The 22003-nt window shown below is 41.2% G+C and overlaps 1 protein-coding gene across 1 annotated transcript; it reads left to right on the top strand.

The window, feature by feature from the left end:
* Positions 1 to 259: 259 nt before the first annotated feature.
* CMPK1 (cytidine/uridine monophosphate kinase 1) lies at positions 260 to 12686 on the top strand. The gene is made up of 6 exons (XM_026853887.1): positions 260 to 295; positions 5619 to 5804; positions 6671 to 6823; positions 9610 to 9686; positions 9768 to 9864; positions 10312 to 12686. The coding sequence occupies exons 1-6, from the start codon at positions 260 to 262 to the stop codon at positions 10351 to 10353; spliced, it is 591 nt and encodes a 196-aa protein (XP_026709688.1). The 3' UTR covers positions 10354 to 12686.
* Positions 12687 to 22003: the final 9317 nt, after the last annotated feature.

Below are 22003 nucleotides of genomic sequence, written 5' to 3'. Positions count from 1 at the left end.
GCTCTACCTGGGAACGATTTCTCAAGGAAGAGATGTAATTATTTTGCTGATTGTGCTTTACGTTCCCAGAAAAGGGAGATGGCTGTCACGCTGTAGGTGAAGTATGTATTTGTTAAGTACTAGTCTAAATCATAACTGCTCAGTATGTGTGTGTTGGAGTCCCTCATTCTGGAGAAGGCATGTCAAGGCTCTATTCATGTCAGACTTGAACCAAAATGAAGAAATTTTTAGAGAGAAGAAGACACAGTAACAAGCGGAAATGGGTATTGACACAGTGTATGAAAGGGAACAGCAGGTAAGTGATTAGGTTTCTTTATCTTTGCAGATAAGGTTGGAGGAAACAGCTGAACCAGGGTGGTTTTCTCTGATACAGAGGGAAGACTGGTGTATGATCCACAAACTCACAGAATTGTCACCAAAATGCACATGGAGCAGAACTGCTGCTCTGGACAGGTTCCTCCTATTTAGGAAGGGATGAAGAATTCCCTCTTAAATTCTTATCCTCTTGCTTCCAGCTCTGCAGATTAACTCCTGAAAGCTTCCACAGCTCTGTTAGGTGGAGCTGGCCATCATCTGGGACTGTTGCATAGCTGTCCTGCGAGGCAGAATATTTGAGCAGGTAGTTGAATGATGTCGTTTGAGTGCAGGTTCTTGCAATAACCTTTCATGGTTTCCACAGTGTTCATACCTTCCAAGACTGTGAGATTATTATGTGTGTGTAGGACAAAATGAATGTGTTTTTTTGCCAACTTCTGAACCTTGCTTACAAAATGGCTATAGTAAAGTCAAGGAAAATGCATTCTTCAAATCTGCACAAAATATGTTTTCATGTACTTAAATTTTAAATCCTTATAACTTTTACCTGAAATACAAAGCATTTTTGTTGGTGGGAAGAATAATAACTTAATCATTTGTCTTTATTCCAAGCAAGATTTGGGATGTATTTTTGTTTGTTTTGGCAAGGTGATTCTGCAGGGATTTGGGGTATGTAAGACATCCTTCTCTGTGACCCTAAAATATAATTCACCTCCACCGCAGCCCTATCCTGTAAGTTTGTGGTTAAATCTAAAATTAATTCCACAAGGTGAGATGCTGGGCATTCTCCTTTTATAAGACCATGAGTTAATATCCAAATGGAAAAAACTGTTAAGTTGCTTTGGGATATATGATAAGGACATTTCCAACAATGCAAAGAAGAGCTCATTATATCAGAAACACTCCTGAAAATAGAGTGAATTTAGGTTTTGCTGTTGTGTGTTAATTGTCTTCTGAAAGTCCGCTGAGAGACAGTGTTAAATTCCTTGAAATAAAAATGTTTTTAAAATTGTTTTCTTTAAATTCAACTTATGAAATCTCTTTCAAGAGTGCCAAGTATTAGTATTCTACTTAGCCTTAAGTTGTCATAGTTATTTTTTTGAATGCAAGTTTATATTTCTGAACTTTGGAGCTTTTTTTAAAACATGGTGAGTGATTGTTTGAATCTACCCCCTGAAGATTTATCCCTATATGTTTCCATTTTGCAGAACACTGGGCATTGAATTTTGGACTTTCTCAGACCTACTGGGTGCCTTTTATTGAGCTCAGAGTTCCTGAAGCACTGGGATGCTCTGTTTGCGCCCCCCCCCTTCCCTGGGAGCACTGTCAGTGGGATCTCCTTTGTGCATTTTGTTTTGCTAATGTGTTTTTTTGTTTGCTTTTCCTCCCCCAGAGGCAAGAACATATTTCAAACTAAGAAAATGTCTTCAATTTTTTTTTTTTATTGGCATAAGCAGAAAGAAGGTCTATAGTTTATACCCCAAAGTTCTAAATCCATGTGCTAATTGCTAATAGGACAGACAAAAGCTTTTTAAAAAAAAAAAAAAAAAAAAAAGGGCTGCAGGCTTTACACGATTCTATTTTAATTTTAACTAGTTCTTGAATGGTGTATGTGGGAAATTTTGTTTGTTTATTAAGGTTGCCCAAGAGATGACAGGTCAGAGCTAGGGCAATAAAAGTTTGTATTTTATTTGTTTAGATCTTAAGCTCCGTGGCTTTCATTTTTGGAGTAACAATGATAAGCCAAGATAGCAGTCAAGGTCAAAGTAGTAGTTTGTGTTTCTTTTGCCTTTTCTTGGCTTCTGCTCTCTTAAGGAAATCTCAAGCTGTGTGTTTAGTGGAGAGATGCATTGCTGGACCACACAGGGCTGAATCAGATATAAACCTTGTGCCCCCCGAAAGCTGGTGGTGTAAGGAATCCCGGCAGCAGCTGCTGCACGCTGCTGATCCTTTCTCACTGCCGTGAGAAGATTGCTAGGGCACGCCTTGCCTTATTCAAGTGTGACACACATATGGCTCATGTATTTTCAGTTGTATTCATCTATTTATTGTATTTACTGAAAATGAAATGTTCTGTCTGCAGAGTTGAAGTTGCAAGTCCTGGCTGACAGAAGAAAGCTAGAAGTGGCTATAGGACAGGGGAGAGAAGGGCATCCCAGGGAGGCTGCAGTCTCAGCTCGTAATTTGAAGATGTGGAGCATACAGCTTGCATGGCCCAGTTTGTCCTGCTGAATGGGGACTGATTTGCCAGGCCACTGTGAGACAAACAAGCAAGCAGTGTTCTGCTCTGCTCTGTGCATAACGCCTCTATGGTGGGATTGATGGAAACTTGAGCTTGCCTTTCCACGTCACACTTCTTTTTTTTTTTTTAAAAAAAAAAAAAGCAAAGGGGAAAGATGTCTACTGAGGTGCTGAAAACAACTGATTTTTGTCTTTCATTCACAGTTAATTTTTGGAAGAGATTTGGATTATGGCTCTCTAAATATGTAGTTTTAAAAATAATGAGAACTTGTGTAATAGCAACTTTTTTTCTTATTATAGAACAGCAGGCCAGCCCACTAGCATAGCAGAAAACATTATATCTGAAATAAGTTTTAGAATAGTTAATTCTAATATTTTTCTTTCTCTGTAATCTAAAAATCGGTCCAGATTTTAGGTCCTTGGCATCCAAGTATTTGGAAATTTTTTTTCACCTAGTTTCTATGTCAGGTCTTCCTTTCAGTTTGACATTATGAATCTAGCACACATGCATTCTTCAAGAACTAGAAAAACTGCTTTTTCATTGTTTGGCAGCCACAGTCCTGCTCCCTTGCTGATTTCGGAGGAGAAGTAGGCAGCCGTTGCAGCAAGTCATGTTCTGGGGATTGCATCAAGATGTACTTGGCACTGCTGGAAAATCATGCTGGCACAAGGCAAACCTTGGCAAGACAGGAGAGTGTTTTGCCCTGGTTTTTGAGCAGTTACATCACAGTCTCTTTTGTGAGCAATTGGGGATGTGACGATTTTCTCCAATTCAGGACGCTTGCTGAGGGTTTATCTCACCTAAGATGAAAGAAAACTTTGTGCCCTGTATGCACTGATTAGAACTGGCAAGAGTAGCGTGAGCACCGCATCTCTGAAGCCTTCTGTGTGTGGAGCACCAGCCAAGCCTTTCTCCATGCTTGTTTGCATTGTTTAAACCGACATGTTTTCTTTGGCTCTTGACTCAGTACAGTTAACAAATAGATGTTTTGCCCCTGAAGGAGAGGTTTGTTTTTCTTATTGCCTGGTTAATCCTTTCTGAAGGTTGCTCTAGACTACAATTTACTATTATCTAAACCAACTCTATTTATACACTTTAAAACACTTCTATCTTTTACTTTCCTGTTCAGCCGTTGAAAACTATTTTAGCTTGCTGTTGCAAAAGACAGAGAATTCCAAAAATTGTCTGACTCAATTTCGTTTTCATGCATGAAAAGGGAAATGCCAAGGAAAATTAAATGGTTTGGTAATCCTCTAAAACCGAAGGGATTATATTTTCCTCCTGTTTTCTTCTTTGTAGAAACTTGATGTTAAAAATAACATAATTCTTTAACTTCAGCAAGAAGAACTACATGTTAATTTAGGGTACAGCAGAGTAAGGTTTCTTGCTTATAAGAAAAGATTTATTCTGGTTTATGGCTTCTGTAGTTCATAGTTAGTATTTAGATTTGCAATTAAATAGGCATATCCAAATGCAATGCACATTAAAGCAGGAGTACAGTGAGCTTATAGAGGATGTCTGTGGAGATTTTTCTTCACAGTTATTTAGAGCAAAATCTTGCTTCCTTTTTTTTTGCCAGCTGTTAGAGTTTTGGAGATTTAGGTAATTATATCCCTTCTTAAATTATGACTATGGCAGAACTAACTTTCCACGCTTTTGTGGGTGAAATTGGAAAGCAACTGAAATGTTTTTAAAGTCACTTAGTGGGTTGTGTAATATTTCTGTTGTACTTAGTCCAGTAGCCAAGTTTTAAAATCTCGAGTTCACAGCCTTAAAAAGTGTGCAGTCACATTATTATGCTGCTCAGACACCTTTTTTGAAATTTGCTTTGGATGTTGCTGCAGCCAAGCTGATAACCCTGAAGTTTTTTGCTGCTGCTTTTGTTTTGTGTAAAAACTTTAGGCTGAGTATGTAGAGGTGTATTCTGGTTTGGATGTAGAGCTAGCTTAGGTAATCACCAAGGACATGTCTTTATTGCCTGTTTTTATGGACTATATTTGGTCAGGGAGCATAGTACACTAGGTTCATTTTCTTGTGTTAAATGAGCTGAGAAAATGATTGTTTTGTGCTCTGAAATTTCCTTTATAACAATGCATTTCTCTTTGGTAAGAGTGTATTTGTATGTTTGCAATAGGTGTCTATTTATGATGGTAAATGCCTGAGAAATTCAAGTGTAAAGAACACTTTTTTGATCTCTCTGCTCTCTATTTGCTGTACATGGCGTGACACAGGTTGGCACCAGTGTAGTTGTTTACCTTTATCTGTCACATCATCCTTACCAGAAGGCACTACTTTGCCCCAGGGGCTGGCCTCTGAGTTTGTCATGAGTTTATCCTGTTTGTCCCAGGGCAGGAGGTAACCGGGGCAGTCATGCCGGGCTGGATTTGGAGGAGGGCATGTACAGGACTGTTTGTGTAGCTGCAGTGTTAGGTGGAGAGTTATAACTGATTTGACCAAGGTAGAGGAGGAAGCTGGTGCCAGAGCCACAAGGATTTCTGACTTGTGCTGTGCTTGAAACATTCCTCCGGCTCCAGAGGACTTGGAATCACCTCACGTGCTTTTCTTTAAATAGGTAAATAGATAAAATTACAAACCTGTTGCATAAACACAGCAAGGAAAGGCTCTGCCTCAACTTTTTCACTTTGTAAATCAAGACTTGACCCAGTAACTGATAACCACTTACAGTTTTTAAGTAGTTGAACTGTTAGGATGGAGTATAGCTTGTATCTAATGTGGTGATTGTTAAATGTCTCGTTGCACAGTGTAACAGTTCAGGAAGCACCTTGAGGACTGTGAGACTGTCTGGTTTCCAAACGTAACAAAATTACATTTGAAAACAGTACATGAATGCCTGACCAAAGCCCTTTTGAGCATTTTACCCAAGAATCTCTCTACTGCTGTGCTTTCTGTGCATACAGAGTGTGCTGTATTGTCGGATTACACCCTGAAGATGGAAGACACCTGTCACTAGCAAGATGCTATTCCCTGTATTTTTCTGTTGTAATGCAAAGATAAATGTGGTTGACGCTGTCGACTGATGTTAACTTTGCATGTGTACTAGTTCAAGGGAGTCTATATCTGTTTGTTTTGCACATTTCAGAAATATGGCTACACGCACCTTTCAGCTGGTGACCTCCTTCGAGATGAACGAAAAAGGCCAGGCTCACAGTATGGAGAACTCATTGAGAACTACATTAAGGAGGGGGAAATTGTACCAGTTGAAATAACAATCAGCTTGCTGAAGAGGGTAAGGAAAGGGCTATTTCCTTGCTGGTTCACTCTTGCAGACGAAGCAACAAAGCAGTGACCGTACTCTGGAAGAATTTCCTTAACTCTGGTGTGAGTAGCGTGAAATGGCAGACACGTAGGTGTGCATCGCATACGGGGCTTCAATTACTCATGTTTCTTTCTGGCTGGTTGGAGGGAAGTAGGTGGTGGCCTCTGATACCTGGGGATCCGTGAGAATGGATTTTTTTTATTTTTTTTATTTTTTGTAGCTCTAGGGAAATCAGTGAAACTCTGTATTTCTTATTTCCCTTAACTAGCTTTTGGACCTCTTGGTCAGCTCAGTCATATTTCACTGGAGGGTAGAGGCCTTAAAGGTACTAAGCTGCTGTAAATTTTACCAAAATAAATAGCCAGGTGAAGGAGAAGAGCACCTGCTAATGTTCCTGTGGAATGAAAAGTTCCAGACTTGGCTGTCCAGGAAAACAACCAGAGTATCTTTTTTAAGGCAGAAGGCCTCTGTTGCTCATGGCGCTCAATTAATCTGGAGTTTTTCCATTAGAATTAACTCTAGATCAGGGATGTTTGGGCATCTTATAGTGTAACAGCACTTTGTGTTATACTTTTCCAGTATATTTAAATCTGAGATTATGTGTTATGAGACTGAGCTTTATGAAATAGTGGATTCAGTTTGAAGGAAGGTTGTAATGGTGCATCAGTGAATTAATTAGCATGCATTGAAGATGAAACAAAAGTACATTTTGTAAATCTGCAATAATCTTAAAACAAATGCTTCTCAACTTACCATATCAACATTTTGGGGCTAATTTAATAAGCAGATAAATGGTTGAATATGCAGGGATCATTAATGGAATTCTCTTTTATCAGGCTATGGATCAAACAATGGCTGCCAATTCCCAGAAGAACAAGTTCTTGATTGATGGATTTCCCAGGAATGAAGATAACCTTCAAGGCTGGAATAAAACTATGGATGGAAAGGCGGATGTTTCTTTTGTTCTCTTTTTTGATTGTGACAATGAGGTAATGGAGGGTGTTATTCTGTAACTTCTGTTCTTGCTGTATTGTGAGAGTCATTCAAGAAGAACAATAAAACTCTGTCAGGTAGTGAATGGGCTAGTGTAAGAGTAGAAGGAAAGCGTTTGTGTTTCAAGGAATTTTTTGGCAACTTGTTTTTGCAGATGAAAAACTGCATGTTTTTGAAATAGCAGGCAGCTATTCACACTTACTATAATCATGTGTGACTAAATTATATTCATAGAATCGTAGAACGGTCTGGATTGGAAGGAACCTTAAAGATCACTCAGTTCCAACCCCCCTGCCATGGGCAGGGACACCTTCCACTAGCCCAGACTGTTCAAAGCCCCGTTCAACCTGGCTTTGAACACTGCCAGGGATGGGACAGCCACAGCTCTGAGCAGCCTGTTCAAGTCTCTCACCACTGTTAGAATAAAGAATTTATTCATTCTATCTAATCTAAATCTACTCTCTTTCAGTTTAAAACTGTCACCCCTCATCCTATCCCTACATGCCCTGATCAAGAGTCCCTCCCCAGATTTTCTGTAGCCCCTCTAAGTACTGGAAGGCTGCCATAAGGTCTCCCTCTCTTCTCCAGGCTGAACACCCCCAACTCTCTCAGCCTGTCCTCACAGAGGGGGTGCTGCAGCCCCTGATCATCTTTGTGGCCTCCTCTGGACCTGCTAGAGCAGGTCCTTGTCCTTCTTATTTGGGGGTCCCAGAGCTGGACTCAGCACTGCAGGGAGAGTCTCATGAGAGCAGAGCATAGGGGGAGAATCCCCTCCCTTGACCTGCTGGCCGTGTTTCTCTTGATGCAGCCCAGGGTACAGTTGGCTTTCTGGCTGAGAGCGCACATTGCAGAGTCATGTTGAGCTTTTCTTTAGCCAGCGCCCAGTGTTGAAGAAGTACTTCAGGCAATTGCATTCTTAAAGAAAAATTATAAAAACTTTAAATATGCTATATGAAATTATTTGGTTAATTTCTGGAAAACATTACTCTGTTTACTCTTAGTAACTGTTGTTTAGTCCAAAATGAACTTCACAGCAATGTCTGCTTTAATTCTAAACAGCTGGCAGCAGCAGTCTTTACTTTCATAGTTAAGAGTTGTGCTGTAGGACAGCCGGTAATCAACGTTTTATTCAGGAAGTCATTAGATTACAGGAGCATTTTGACAGTGATATATTATATTCATATAACAAGTGCCATGATATGCTGTCTTCTTAATTTGTCAGTGCCCTTGAGGCATAAAAGCTGATAGGAGAATCCCAGCACCTTAAGCTGACTTTTTTCCTTTTACCCTTTTCCCCAACTTCCTGGGAAATTTTGTTACTACTTTTTTTGGGTTTTTTTTTAATTAGTTGCAATTATTTTTTAATCTCAAAGAACAAGTGACTTTGTTTTGGCTGGGACAGAGTTAATATTCTTCCTAGTAGCTGGTACGCTGCTGTGTTTTGGATTTAGTGTGAGAATGATGTTGATAACACTCTGGTGCTTTAGTTGTTGCCAAGTAGTGCTTATCTGAAGTTAAGGATTTTTCAGTTTCCCCGTGCTCTGCCAGAGAGCAGGTGCACCAGAAGCTGGGAGGGAACATGGGCAGGACAGCTGACCTGAACTAGCCAAAGGGATATTCCATACCATAGAACGTCATGCTCAGTGTATAAACTGGGGGCAGTTGGCTGGGAGGGGCGGATCGCTGCTCGGGCATCAGCCAGAGGGCGGTGGGCAGTTGCATCGTCCATCACTTGTCTTTTCTTGGGTTTTATTCTCTGTTATATTCCTTTTCATTATTACTATTATAATATTTTATCAGTTATTAATAGATTTTATTTTAGTTACTCAACTGTTCTTATCTCAACCCACAAGTTTTACTTTTTTTCGATTCTCCCCCCCATCCCACAGGGAAGGAGGAGAAGTGAGCAAGCAGCTGCATGGTGCTTAGTTGCTGGCTGGAGTTAAACCATGACAACAAGTGGGGGTTTATTTTTTTTCTATTTAAAAGGTTAAATAAGATTAAATTAATTTTTTCACTTGGTGGAGCATTAATATTGAGGTTATAATTTTTTTTTTACTAGATTAAAGATAGGCAACAGTGCCTACATTATCTTCCGGAATTTTTAAAAATATGGGTGTACTTTATAGGAAAAAATATTTTTTTAATCATTGTCCTCTTGCATGAGTAGAATAAATGTATTAAGTTTACATGTGTCAGTGTTGCTTATGTAACTTTGTTTCAAAACTTATTTCATTAGATGGCTTTTAGCTATGGTTAGTTCTTCAGTTTTTACTTAGATTTTAAATTTTGAGTCTTCATTGTAGCAATGTCAAGTAAGAACATTTTAACTTCCGATAACTTAGTATGTAGCCTTACAAAATCCTTGGGAAAACATACAGTGACTTTATTTGAGTGCAGGCATATATTAGTAGTCTAATTTGACATGTTGCTATTCAGAAAGTCTGAACACATCCTTGAAAATCAGGTAATTTTCTTCTTTAAATGTTTCAAGTTGGAGACCCAGTCGAACCACAGAGCTTGATATTGCTTTTACTTCCACTGACCCCAATGCCATGTTAAGAGCCCCTATTTTAATAAACTGATGAAGTGCAAAGCTATCATCCTTTTTCTCCAGAAGAATCTAACTTCCCATGTGAATTCTGCTTACATCCACCAGATCTGGACGGCATTTTTTGTGTCAGGTCTATTTAGATTTTTTCAGGATTTTTTGTTTTGTTCCTGCTTTCAAGATAGCACCTTGTGTTCTTGGTTGTGATCATCCTTTTAATGTTTTTTGTAGATATGTATTGGTCGCTGTCTTGAAAGAGGCAAGAGCAGTGGTAGGAGTGATGATAATCGGGAGAGTCTGGAAAAGAGGTACTGTCTTCAAAACTTTACAGTTCCCTGCTGTTTATATTTTACTGTGTAATGCTTTTTTCCCCTTGTGCTTTCTCCTAGAATTCATACATATCTACAGTCTACTAAGCCTATAATAGATTTGTATGAGAGAATGGGAAAAGTCAGAAAAGTGGATGCCTCTAAATCTGTTGATGAAGTAAGTATATAGGCCAAAAAACCCCTGAGGGTGACAGTGGCAGGGTACATACGTTTGGCACTCTTCCAGGAGATGTGTGTATGTGTGGTTAGTGTGCTAATTAAACACTGATGTGTATTACCGAGGGAGGTTGTGGAACCCCTGTTTTGACTCTTGCAGATCTGATTAAGATGTGAATAACTCTTAAGAAATCAATTAGTTCTGGTTGAACATGAGCTGGACTAAACACACTTTCGGTGTTTCTGTGTTTAACAGTGTCTTGTCTTTCATAAGCTTTCGCTTTTCTGAAGTAGTATTGCTCTACTATCAAAGTTTCCCCAAATTGATGCCAATTTCACTATTAATTATTGTGAATATTCTATAAAAATCTATATCCTTTTAAAAATACTGTTTCATTTGAAGTAACTGACTAACACTTCATAAAATTTGTATTCTCTCTCTTTTTAGGTTTTTGAAAAAGTTGTACACATTTTTGACAAAGAAGGCTAATTCCCAGCTTGAAAGTTCATTTAAACTCGTGCTTGAATCTTGCTTGAATAGCTGCTACTGCAGTCCACTCTTTGTAATTGTTTTAAACTATTTTTTTTATTGTTTTTCACATATCTAATGATGATTGGAAAAGCAGTTAATTACAAATGTATCTGTTTTTTAAATAGGAAATAATTTCTTGTGGCTATAGTATACAAATTTCAGGGTTCTCTATTAGTACAAGTTCAGTTACATGGCAAAACCACAGTTAAAATATCTCTCTGAAGAGACTATTTATTCTCTTACAGTTCTGTATGTATCATGGGCAGCCCTTCTTATTCCTTATTGCCATACACTTTTTTTTTTTTTTTTTAAGGATGAACTAAACAGCAGCATTAAGTGAAGAGGGACCCATGTGCCCTTGTTTGTTTTCTTGATGCTTGGACCAAATTTATCAGATATTTTTTCAGGGTATAATTTTGTCACAAAGTTCCCTGGTATCCCCAAACCTGAATTCTGTAAGTTAAGCTACAGTTAGTATGAGAATCTGATTTAGCAGTTCTCATAAAATTGTTCAGTGGTAGACTTACAAAGTACTTTATGAAAGTGGTGCTTTCTTATGACTCTGGATGTAAACTGCCTTGTAAGTTCTTGAGTACCTGGATGACGTGACCCTGGGCTTTACCTTGTCTTCATTTGCAAAAGGTTAAGAATATAATTTTAACGTCAGGTCAGTATTCCCATACTCAATTATTTTAAATGATAAGTTATATTCTTAATTACAGCATGGTCTTTACAAGATGGCAAAACTCTTAAATAGTGTACAATAATCAAAATCTTCTAACAGTTCTGTCTTTTGTAACAAGTGGAAGGGATTTTCTGTATTATTATTATTATTATTATTATTGAAATACTGTGTTACTGAATGCTTTAAGGTTTGTTATCTGGGGAAATATTTTTATGGTTAAACTAGTGAATTTGTTTCCCTAAAACTGTATCATTTTACTAGCTGTTTGTTTGAAAAGATTGTAAATTATTGCACTTTTGTTATGATGTGGTCAGCTGAGGGGAAGATACCTGCAGAAGAAAGTTCCATTCCCTTAAACAAATTCGGTCCTTCTTCATCACGTTCTCTTGAATTAGCCAGGGACAGTCAGCAGCAATAGTTGGGCTAAGCAGATAACTAGTTGAAACAAACTGGTTTAAATGTTTGCACAGATGTGGTGTAATTCTGCCTTTTGTTTAAAGTAACCTTTTCTTTCCCCTACATAGTATGCATAGGTCTGTGGGGTCCCAACCATGCATTCCTTGCATGCCCTAAGCTTTCAGTGAAGAAGGCTCCAGAAGGCTTGAAGATGAGTGTTTTTACTAATTTTGGTGATAGAGTGGTTCTTCCTACATTAACTTGACACTGTAATGTGCTTGTGATATGCTAATAGATATTTCAAATTACAGGGAATTGCAATTTGGAGTTCTTGGGGTTCAGCTTTTCTTTATTGATGACTTTATTTAGGAAAAGCTTTAAATTAAGCCTGGCTTCTAATTAGAATCAGACGTGTTGGTCCTCATCCTGCAATCTGATCTGTGCAGACAGATTTGTATTTCCATGAATTCTCGTCACGCTGAGGTTCTTGAGGCTGCTGGTCTGGGAAAGAGATGGGTACAGAAACAGAGACAAAGGATAAACTACAGTATCTTTTCCAGTATGGTAGGAGTTCAAACAATGGACTGAGCACAAATAGCTGTTTACTACTGCACAATATATGGACCATGACTACTTCTATGAGTGTGGGAGGCTAATGCTTTCACTTTATGGAAAAAAAAATAATGGAATTTAATTCTTACTGTATAAGTATGCTGACACAGGATAGGATCCAGTGAAACTACATGTTTTGATATGAAGGTTAGAATCAGGGTTTTTCCAAAAAGACTTCAAACAGGATTCTTTAATCTAATTAGAGAGACTTAATTATCTTTTGTTTCTAAGTTACTGGTTTTTACAAGTTCTGTTCAGAATAGAGTATCTGTTTTCTCTCATCATATACTTTTTTGTGTACTGAAGTGCTGAAACAAAAAAAACCTCTGGAGCAAGTTTTTAGAAAAAAACCCAATATTTTGGCAATATTGAATTTGGAGTGGATTGTAATGTGTCTGTGCAAAGACTAGATTTTATTTTTTTTTGTCATTTTATTTATTGAAGATGCCATTAAATGTGTTACCAATTCTTTCAAGTTGGACTTATAATTGAAATAAAGATTAAAGGCAATACGCCAATGTGTTGTGTCCGTTTAGCAGCGAAACTGTACAAAGAATTTGAGGAGATCCAATAAACTTTGTTCTGTGGCTTAATATGAGTGCTTGGCTCACTGTTATCTGTCACAAGGGATATTTTTCAAATATATATACATTTATATAAAGTGTGTATTAGTGTTTGGTACCTTGTGTGGCTGCATGCACGCAGGTGTATATATATAAAAGTTCAGTTTTCACCATCAGAACTGAAGTCCTGAAGACCCCGTTAGGCACAGGATACCATCAGGCAAATGCCTGTAGAATTAATACATTTTCTTGATTATATAGGTTTATCAAATTACTCTATTTGTGTGGTTGTGCAGTTACAATTCATTTGGCACATCTGTGAAAGAAAGGGGACTTGAAGTGGACTTGGAAACACAAACCTATCGTGCAGCTGCTGTTGGAGATGCTTTTTGTCTTGATTTCTCATGGTTCTTGCTCAATCACCAGCTGATTGCCTGAATGCTATTCTGCTGCCTTGCAGCACATGCCTACGTGCTGTGCTCGAGACTGTGTTCTTGAAGGAGATTGGCACAGCGTAATATTCTTTATAAAAGAAACTGGGAGGATGCCAGGCTTATTTTAAAATAAGTTCACATTTTGCATAAAGGTTTGTCACAAAATGGGTTGTTTATTTGCATGTAGGTTTCCAGTAAACAACATGTTGAGCTTGAAACCTTACTCTGGAAAGATTGACAGAGCTGGCCTGAACAGGGTGGGAAGAGCAGGGGAGTTTCCAGCAAGGGTAGGTATCTCTCTGCTGGTAAAACTACATAGACCAAACTTTTGCTGAAACCTCATCCTGCAGTTGTAGCGTCTCCTCAGGGACTGGCAGACAGGGGCAAGGCTCTGGTAGCTTGCCCCACAGCGAGCTTCCCACTCCCCTGAGTGGGAGACTCAAACAGAAAATCCCTGCCCCAAAGGTGCCAGTTTGATGGAGTGGGGGCAGACAGAGAGGACCATAAGCATGCCGCAGAGGATTGTCTCAGTGTAAGGTATTCCCCACTAGCAACATTTGTCCGAAGTAAAAATAGAGAGTTCATGAGGGAGTTCCAAGGTCTAGTGCAAAATGCTGTGTCTTACAACAGTGGGGACATCTGTGCGCTGCTGCCCAGGCTGAACGGGGGAGAATGGGAGAGTTAAATGAAAAAAAACCTCAGTTCGTACTGGAGCTGCCAACTGTCGTTACCGGTTAGCAGTTTCTAGCTGCCAGCATTTAGGAAAGTTGCAGCTTAGGGGATTACTTTTCTGCTTAGTTTGAAGTTCAATACCAGTTCGGTCCCTGTTGTGATACAGATGTCTCGGAAACTATGATCTGTGACTACTCAGCTGGCGCCTGCCTGGGGGGGGGCAGCACTTTGCCCCTTGGCACGATCAGGTTATTTCTTCAAGACGTGGTGCAGCAGGACTTGGAGGCTGGTCACCTGGGGCTGTGTGCTTGCCACAGTTCAAGGATCCCGGGGGGTTAACAGCTAATGATGAAAACTGCAAGACGATACAAAGAGGATTCAGCTAATCAGGTAACAAAGGAGACAGTAACAAAAAATATTAAGACTTTTGGTTTCATATAGCAACAGTTCTCACACTTCTGATCTGCAGACCTTCATAAATCTTCCAGTGGAGATAAGGGGGCATAAATGAATTTAATCTTGCTGCTCTCTGTTATTTTTCATGGACTGCTTGGTTTAAGATGGTGGTTTTCAGCCTGCGGTCTGTGGAGTATTTCTGTTGGTAACAATAGGCGTCTTTGTTGAGTCTTCTAATCTCTCAGCTGATATATTCTTTATCCTCTACTTTCTGCCTTTCAATGTCTTTTCCTTTCTGAATTGCAGATGCTTTTTAGGATGAGGAGGGGGTTTGCTCTTACCAATCTCTGGATGCCTTGCAAAAGAAACAAAATCTTTAAATAACTTCAGCTGGAGCAATCAGAACTTGTTTCTGCCAACGAGCTTGGTACATAATCTGTTACAAAACTGAAGTAAAGCACATTGTCCTTTTTTTTTTTTTTTTCAACTACAGAAAATCTCGGTGTAGTACCTCTGCTCTTTTCACCTATATGAGTGAGATCAGATGTGTCTGTCTTGCTTCAGCACAGTGTTTAGCAGCAGTTGCATGAAAAAAATCTCTTCAATCACTAGATGTCAAACTAGCAATGACCTGTAATGCTTCAATGGAAGCGAGATGATTGAGGAGGGGAGAAAAGATGCTTAAAGAAGCTCAGTCAATTCTACTTCAGCTTTAGATACATATCTGTTCCACACAGCAGCGATGCTTGTTTTTAGTCTAGCTATTTCATGATTATGCTCGATAGAAATTCATGCAAAAGCACTCCCTGCCTAAAAGTTGCCTGTCTTCCCTCATTGTCTCTGCCACCTTGAATTCCAGGGGTTGTGGAGACAGGAATTTGTCTTCAGGGTAAAGCTGTACAAGCCAAACTGGGCAGCGTGAAGACAAATCGAGCCATGCTTGTGAAGAACGAGATGCACAGCTTATTTCACTGTGGGCAGCAATGCCAGGGTATTTTGTCAGTCTGGTTTATAACTGCATTCAAACAGCAAAGCAGAAATTTTCTCTTCCCCCTAAATGTTTGGCAGAAATCTTGCTTTTGTCTAAAATGCTTCTTAAGCACTGTGCGAACCATTCAGTCCTAAACCAAAACCCAGTTTGATTTGTGCTTTTTCTTCCTAATTTACAAATAAGAGGGTTTGGTTTAGTTTCTTCTAATAGCTGTTGGAAAATACAAGGCACCATCCCAAAAGATATTATCTGCTTTATTCTGGAGGGCTTTTTAGCACAATGCAAGGTTCTTTGTGGTAAGAAATGGTGAAGATTGCTGTGTGACTACCAAAGTGTAACGATACGTGCAGGGTATGTGGAAATGGTATCTTGTACAACTTTTGTGCTCAGCACACGCTTTTACTTAGTGCCATGAGATGTGAAAAGAGATTTTAGGACAGATTCTCAAGTGGGTCAAGTCTTAGGAGTGAAACTTTATTGTGGAGGTCTTCAAGGGCAATCAGGATCTATCAAGGTATTTGGAGGATGGAATATGTGGTGGTCCTCTTTCCGGACTGAGCATAAAGCTATCTCTATAGGTTGCTGTTTGGGGTGTTACTACTGTTGTAGTCTTAAACCAGAACCAGTGGAAGTCCCCAGCTGTGGTCACCAAGTAACCTGAGGTCCATGTTATGTTCTAACCCAAATACCTCTGTTCTTCTCCAAATACCTCCTGTGGTTTCATTTGGATATGATGGAAATCTTCAGTGCCTTTATTTCAGGGGGAGAACAGGTACAACCCAAAGATAAGCTGCTGCCCTACCTCATACTCTGCACACACAAACTTCCGTGAGAGGGAGATGCCCTTCCGTGAGAGGGAGCTGTAGTGGCTTCCTTACTTCCATGTTCCTTTCCAGGCCATGCATCCTGAATGGCCAAGACTTCCCAAGGTATAGCAGTATCTCCCTACCCCAGGAGGGAAAATGGTAGCTGGACCATGGGAGAAGCCCTTGGGCATAGAACACAACAATGGCATGAAACATCCTGGATGCATTTTTCAAATTAAAGTAGAATCAGCCACATTTTTGCTGGGTAATCAAAATGTCCATGGAAAATAGAAACAGGGATAACTTTACCATGTTCTTTCTAATTTAAAATTTTCTGCGGAAAGAAAGTGCGTTTGACCGCTTCCTTGCAACGGAGAGCTCAGGATTTTAAGTGCTGTTCCTGAAGCAAGCATTGCATTTGGCTTACCATGTGTGACTTCTTGTGAAGCTTCCCTGGGCTCTTGGATGCTGTTCTTGCCAGCGAGAGCAGATTGCTTCCAGCAATAAACATCCCACAAAATTATGTATGTTCTTTAAGAAAAGTACCAAGATTTTCTGCTAATTGCAAAAATACATAATGGATGCCTTCAGCATCTGTTATTTATTCTCTAACCAGCTTTCATCCAAAAGTAACCTTTAAACAAACATTAAGATTGGGTAGTGTAACTGTTCCAATGTGTCACACATATCTACACCCTCCAGTTTAATTATGTTTGAAACACATGCTTGTAGTTAACTTCTAGTGAGAGGGAGAAGTTGTTTCTGTCTATAGCTCGGAGACGTTCACAACCTGGAGAAGATGATGCTCGGTGCCAGAGCTGAAAGCCTGTCTCGGGCTTTTAGCTGCTCTCTTTTTGGAAGCCAAAGCCCAGCAGAGAGGATTTTGCTCACACGACAATTGCTTCCATCTACCACAAGGAGGGGTGCAAGACTCGCAGAGAGGAGGATGTAGCTTGAAAGTGTCATTCATAGACTGTACAGTATTTCCCTATATAGAAAAACCTGATTTTTAATTCAAAAGCCTGCTTTTTTTTTTTTTTTTTTTAAATGATGCAACTTTTTAAAAAATCCCCATAAAGAAACGTAATTTTGGATGTATATTTTTTGCACTGAGAGCTGCTATATTGGTAACTTGGCAACAGTGAACATCGTGCTTTTTTTTTGTCATTATTTAATCTAACGAGAACAACTAGATGGAGCCAATTTAATTATTGTGGTTGTTCTGTGCCACTACATTCATGATAAGTTTGTGATTCCCATCCTGAAGCAACTAAGCAACCTTCTGAGATTGACTTGGGTGAGAGATTTCCATTAGTGAAGGAGTCGCCTACCTGGTACCACAGCGGAGAAGTGTTTCTGGTGTCTCTCCATCCCAGAGTGCCTCAGAAGTGAGACCTGTCCTGGGCTGGCAGAGGAAACTGCTGGGAAAAGCTGAGTGGTAAACACCTGATTTCCTTTCACAGGGGAATTTTAGAGGGAAACGACTGTAGCTACAAAGTCAAAAACCTAGTGTGTTTTGTCTGTTGATTAATGTCTTTTGGCAAAATCTCCTAGTTGCCCTTCTGCCCTATTATTCCTTCCTCAGGACTCTGATGGAAAAGCATGGACTAGTTTACTCCTTCAGCCATGGCTGTGCAGACACTACCTGGGCATCCTTCAGCAGTGACATCCCCATGCTTCCCAAAAGGACCTCAGGGTAGGGGAATGGGAAGAGGCAGGATGGGGCTGGCATCTTGACTGGTGGAGGGCAGAGAAGAGGAATGTAAGGAAGCTGGCAGTGTTGCATTGGCAAAGCCTTGTGCTGGGGCATGGCCAGTAATTCTGAGCACAGGGTACAAGCAGGACCAGTACCAGCAGCAGTCCCCAGTGCAGGCTCATCGTCTCCTGCTGTTCCAGTGATATCTGTGTCTTGTGTCACTTCACTGGCAGACAGCAGAGCAGCACTGCTGGAGACTGAACCCCAATGATTTTGCAGCCCCTTTTAGTCAGTCTCCTGTTCCTCTATGCTTAGATGTGTTCCCATTTTCTAAGCAACCTCTATTACAGATGGGGAGATTAATGCACAAAGAGACTCTGAAACTCCACAGAAGCACAGCCCAAATGAGTGGCAAAAGGAGAAATAGCCTTTGTTTGCAATGAGCAGCTGCTCAGTTTTGACCAAAGTAGTTCCTAACTCCATGTAGTTAACAGGACAAGTCCCTTAGGAAGGACAGGCTTACTGTGATTTAGGACAACTTACTGCATCAATGAGTAATCCCCAAAGTTATTCCAGGTGTTTAGGTCAGGATGTTAAACAAGTTCTGCTGTTTCTACAAAGTATTGAGAGGAGGTATTTTTTTCAAGGAAATTCATCAGTGCTATTTTTTAGGGCACCTGCTCATGTTGGTAGAGAAGTGTCTCAAAGAACAAGTTAACATAGTTGCAGGCAAAGTCTAAGAACCAAAACTAGTTTGGAAGTCCAGTCCTCCTTGAAGGACATGGTATCTCTCAGCAGTCATATCCAACCTGCTAATGTCCATCTCCGCTGCAGAATAAGACTAGGTAATTATGTTTCAGATAATATGTATTTTTAGAAGTTAAGAACATCAGTTAATTAAAATGATAAGGCACAAGTGACCTTAATAATAATAACAATAAAAAGTGATAACCTTAGTTTTGAAAATTAGTGGAAAAATGACTCATCTATTAACTGACACTGAGATAGGGATTACTCTGGAGAAGGGAGATTTTGAGTCCCTTTGGGAGAGCTGGTAGGTTTCTGCTGTCTGAATAGGCACAGGGTCACCACAGCAACTTACCACAGTAGACAGGAGGCATACGCAGAGCCTTAATTAGCTTGATTGTTATTTTTCCCTCACGAGCAATTCATTAATTCCTGCCTTATGTACCCTGATCTCCCCTCTCTGAACTACACAGTCCCATAAAAATATGACCCCTGGGGGAAAGGATAAAAGTGGGGAGATGAGAACCCCCACAAAGAGCCAAGGAGATGCTGGTGGCACAGAAATGGATAACGTCTTTGGCAAACACCCACATGTGACAGTCCTTGGTACAAATGCAGAGTAATTCTGATGTGCTTCTAATTGGTTCCAGCAGGGAACCTAGCTCAGACGGGTGAGGACAGGCACTTACTAACTGGGCTCCTGCTGATTCCCAGAAGTTGTTAGTGCAGAATTGTTGAGTGGAGCTCAGGACCTCACACCCAGCCCCTGCTTTGGGTGAGCAGAGGTGAAAGCTCTGGGTTTAGTTATTACTGTGTTTGATTTGCTCAGGGGCAAAGCTGCTGGCTTCTTTGGGCTGTCTGAGAGGGACTGGACTGTGTGAGGGGAAGGTGTTGGAGGTGGTTTTGAGCAGTGCCAAGGATGTGTATCGAAGTAGCTTCCTTGCATTTTGTCACGTGTCACTGGAAGCAGAGCAGGGACCTGAGTACAAAACCTTGGGATCCCCTGGGCAGAGGTTTCCTTTGGGTGCAGGTCTCTCCTGCACTGCTGGTCCCTTTCCCCACCAGTAAAAGGCCCAAAGCTCTCAAGTTGCTAAAGAGTTTGATCTTACTTAAGGGGACTTTGGTGCCCCAAAACATGACTGGAAAGCCTGCCAGGAACTCGGAGAGCATGAAATTTTGTTAGAAATCATCTGAAGCTTGTATTTTTTTTCTTTGCTTTCTGATTTCCCTACTTCTGTTTTGTTTGTTTCTGTCCAGTAACCACAAGGAGTAGGAAAGTTGGTTTTTTTTCTTTTTAAAGCAGACTTAGATTTCTGTTTCATCTCTTGGAGCTTTATTTAAGTGAAAAAAAAAAAATTCTACCCAACTCCCTCTAACTCCAGTATTGAAAATCTTAAGGAAGTATTACTAGCTCCACTCGCCATGCAGTACCTGAGAAAACTTCCCATGCTGTCTCTGTACTGCAGAGTTTAAACTTAAACCGAGAAAATGAGCAAAGGATGAGAGGTGAGAGAGAAATGCCGAAGGTTAAATGTGTTGCCAGACACCTGCAGCAAGTCAGTGAACCTTGCTTGCTGGAAGACCTGCCCTGGCTTATCAGCCTGGTGGCAAGCTCTGCCTGCTAGAGCTCAGCCCTGCCTGCAGATCAGCACATGTGATGCTGAGGAATTGGGATTGGTCTTTTTTAGGCTCAATTTTAAGTCAGAGCAAGCTCTAAGTGATGGGCAAGTGAGATACATGAGTACACCCTGACCCCCTCCTCTGCAGGCGATAGAGGTGAGACACAAAGACCACGACCCCATCTTGTCCCTTGCCCGCAGCAGCACCAACCCTGCTCTCTGTCTCATGTGCAGGTGATGGCATCATGGCTTTTCTGCCTCAAAAAGGTGTTTTTAACACCTGAGAGGCATGAGAGAAATGAGAACTCTTTGCCATGGTGCTGAGCTGCTTCTGTGAACCTGTTGGCTCCCCACCCTGCTGCTGCTGTGCTCAGCTGTGGGGACAGACCTTCCATTCCTCAGCAAGCTCATAATCCCACACTTGATTCTTTGTGCTTTTAAGCCCCTGATGGTGTGAGCAGAGGAAAAGGACTGCTCGTGTGCTTAAAATTCGGTGTCCACCCAAATGAACCTGTGACTGGTGGGTACGTGGAGGTGGAAAGGGGCTGTTATGCTGCTGCTGGCAGCCACGGGCAGAGGGGCTGCGTCAGCCTGGCCTCCTGTAGGGCACGTACACAGGGGGGACAGACACCAGTGGGGTGGCAGTGCTGGGCTGTGTGTTGTAGGGGTGAGAGCCTGTCTGGGGGATGGGTTCATCAGGTGAGCATCCATTGGGACTTGGGAACCCTGTCTGGGCTCTGCACACCCCATCCCTGCACATAGAGACACCGACAGGCCCCCAAACCTGCTTCTTTAAGGATGACACTACCATCATCCCATGAGGTCCCTGGGGGTGAAGCCACCACCAGCAGCATGAGAAAATGTTTCTGCAGGTAAATAAAGCCCCAAGTTTTCCTATTATCTTAAAGAAGCTGCCTCCTACATGTGACCTTGGGGTGCATGTTGATGGGTACCTGCCACAAGAGTTTAGTCTGAATCCAAATCCTCTCTCCCTCTGCCTTTCTCCCCTGAAATGGGAGCTGTCATCATGCTGTTCAATCAAGTCAGCCTGGATGCCAGTTGCCTCCTTTAATAAAAATAAAAGGTTTCTGGGATGCTGCGTGAGGCCGTTGCTCTGTTTTAAGGTGTGCTCTTGCTCTCTCTTTAATATTTGCCTGGTCTCCTCTGTCTTGTGACTCTAATAAAGGTGTGTTCCTGATGAAATATTTGTTTTAGTGGAAATGGGGAAGATGGCAGGGACCACAGGTCTGTGAATAGACCAGTTGTTGAGGTCACCGTGGTCTCTTAAACTGGGAACCTGTTGGTAGGGAGGGGAGGAATAACAGGCACCTGGGATGGGTGCAGCTCCCCCTTGCTCTGCAGATGACAGGAACCCCTGAGGTTGCCCTTTGCCTCCTGGGTAAGAGCACAGCTGTGGGCTGGGTGAGGATGAGACAGGCAGAAATTGGGCTCCTGCTGCGCTCTGATAACACAACTGCTTGAAATACCCATCATAAGTAACGCAAACCCACCAGCAACTTCCAGGAAGCTGCTGGGGATTGACCAGCAGTGGGATGTTTGTTGCTGAGCCCTGGTGGGAGAGCATCAGGCTGGTCCAATGGGGAGACATATCTCAGGTGAGACATAATCCCTCTGCTGGGGATGAAATAAGCTTTCACGGCAGGTACCTTTCCCTGCTGACCTGTGGTCTTTTCCCTTTTGGCCCCAGACTACAGCCTACTTGATGGGGACACCTTTAAGCAAGCCAGTCAAAGGGCAGTGGAGGAGAGAAAGACAAACGAGAAGGGCACAGTGGAAGGGCAAGTTTCAGAGCGACCTGATGCAGGGGTGGGGACACAAATCGCTGGAGCGTGTGTGAAATGAATGGCTCCAGAAATGACATGGTCAGTCTTTTGGAGAATGTGAGGAGGAGGAAACCGTCTGTCTCCAGGACAGTATCTGGTGACTTGTCTAGAGGAAGAGCTCTGGCACCAACCGATGTGTGAGGCTGA

This window comes from Athene cunicularia (genome assembly GCF_003259725.1).
Source record: "Athene cunicularia isolate RWA chromosome 8 unlocalized genomic scaffold, athCun1 chr8_part1, whole genome shotgun sequence".
Classification (NCBI taxonomy): Eukaryota; Metazoa; Chordata; class Aves; order Strigiformes; family Strigidae; genus Athene; species Athene cunicularia.
This window is presented reverse-complemented; position numbering and strand designations above follow the sequence as displayed.

Coding starts and splice junctions, on each gene's coding strand:
- CMPK1 (XM_026853887.1), top strand. CDS start 260: ATGGGTATTGACACAGTGTATGAAAGGGAACAGCAG. Junction 296..5,618: donor TGTATGAAAGGGAACAGCAG/GTAAGTGATTAG, acceptor CATGTGTACTAG/TTCAAGGGAGTCTATATCTG. Junction 9,865..10,311: donor CCTCTAAATCTGTTGATGAA/GTAAGTATATAG, acceptor CTCTCTTTTTAG/GTTTTTGAAAAAGTTGTACA.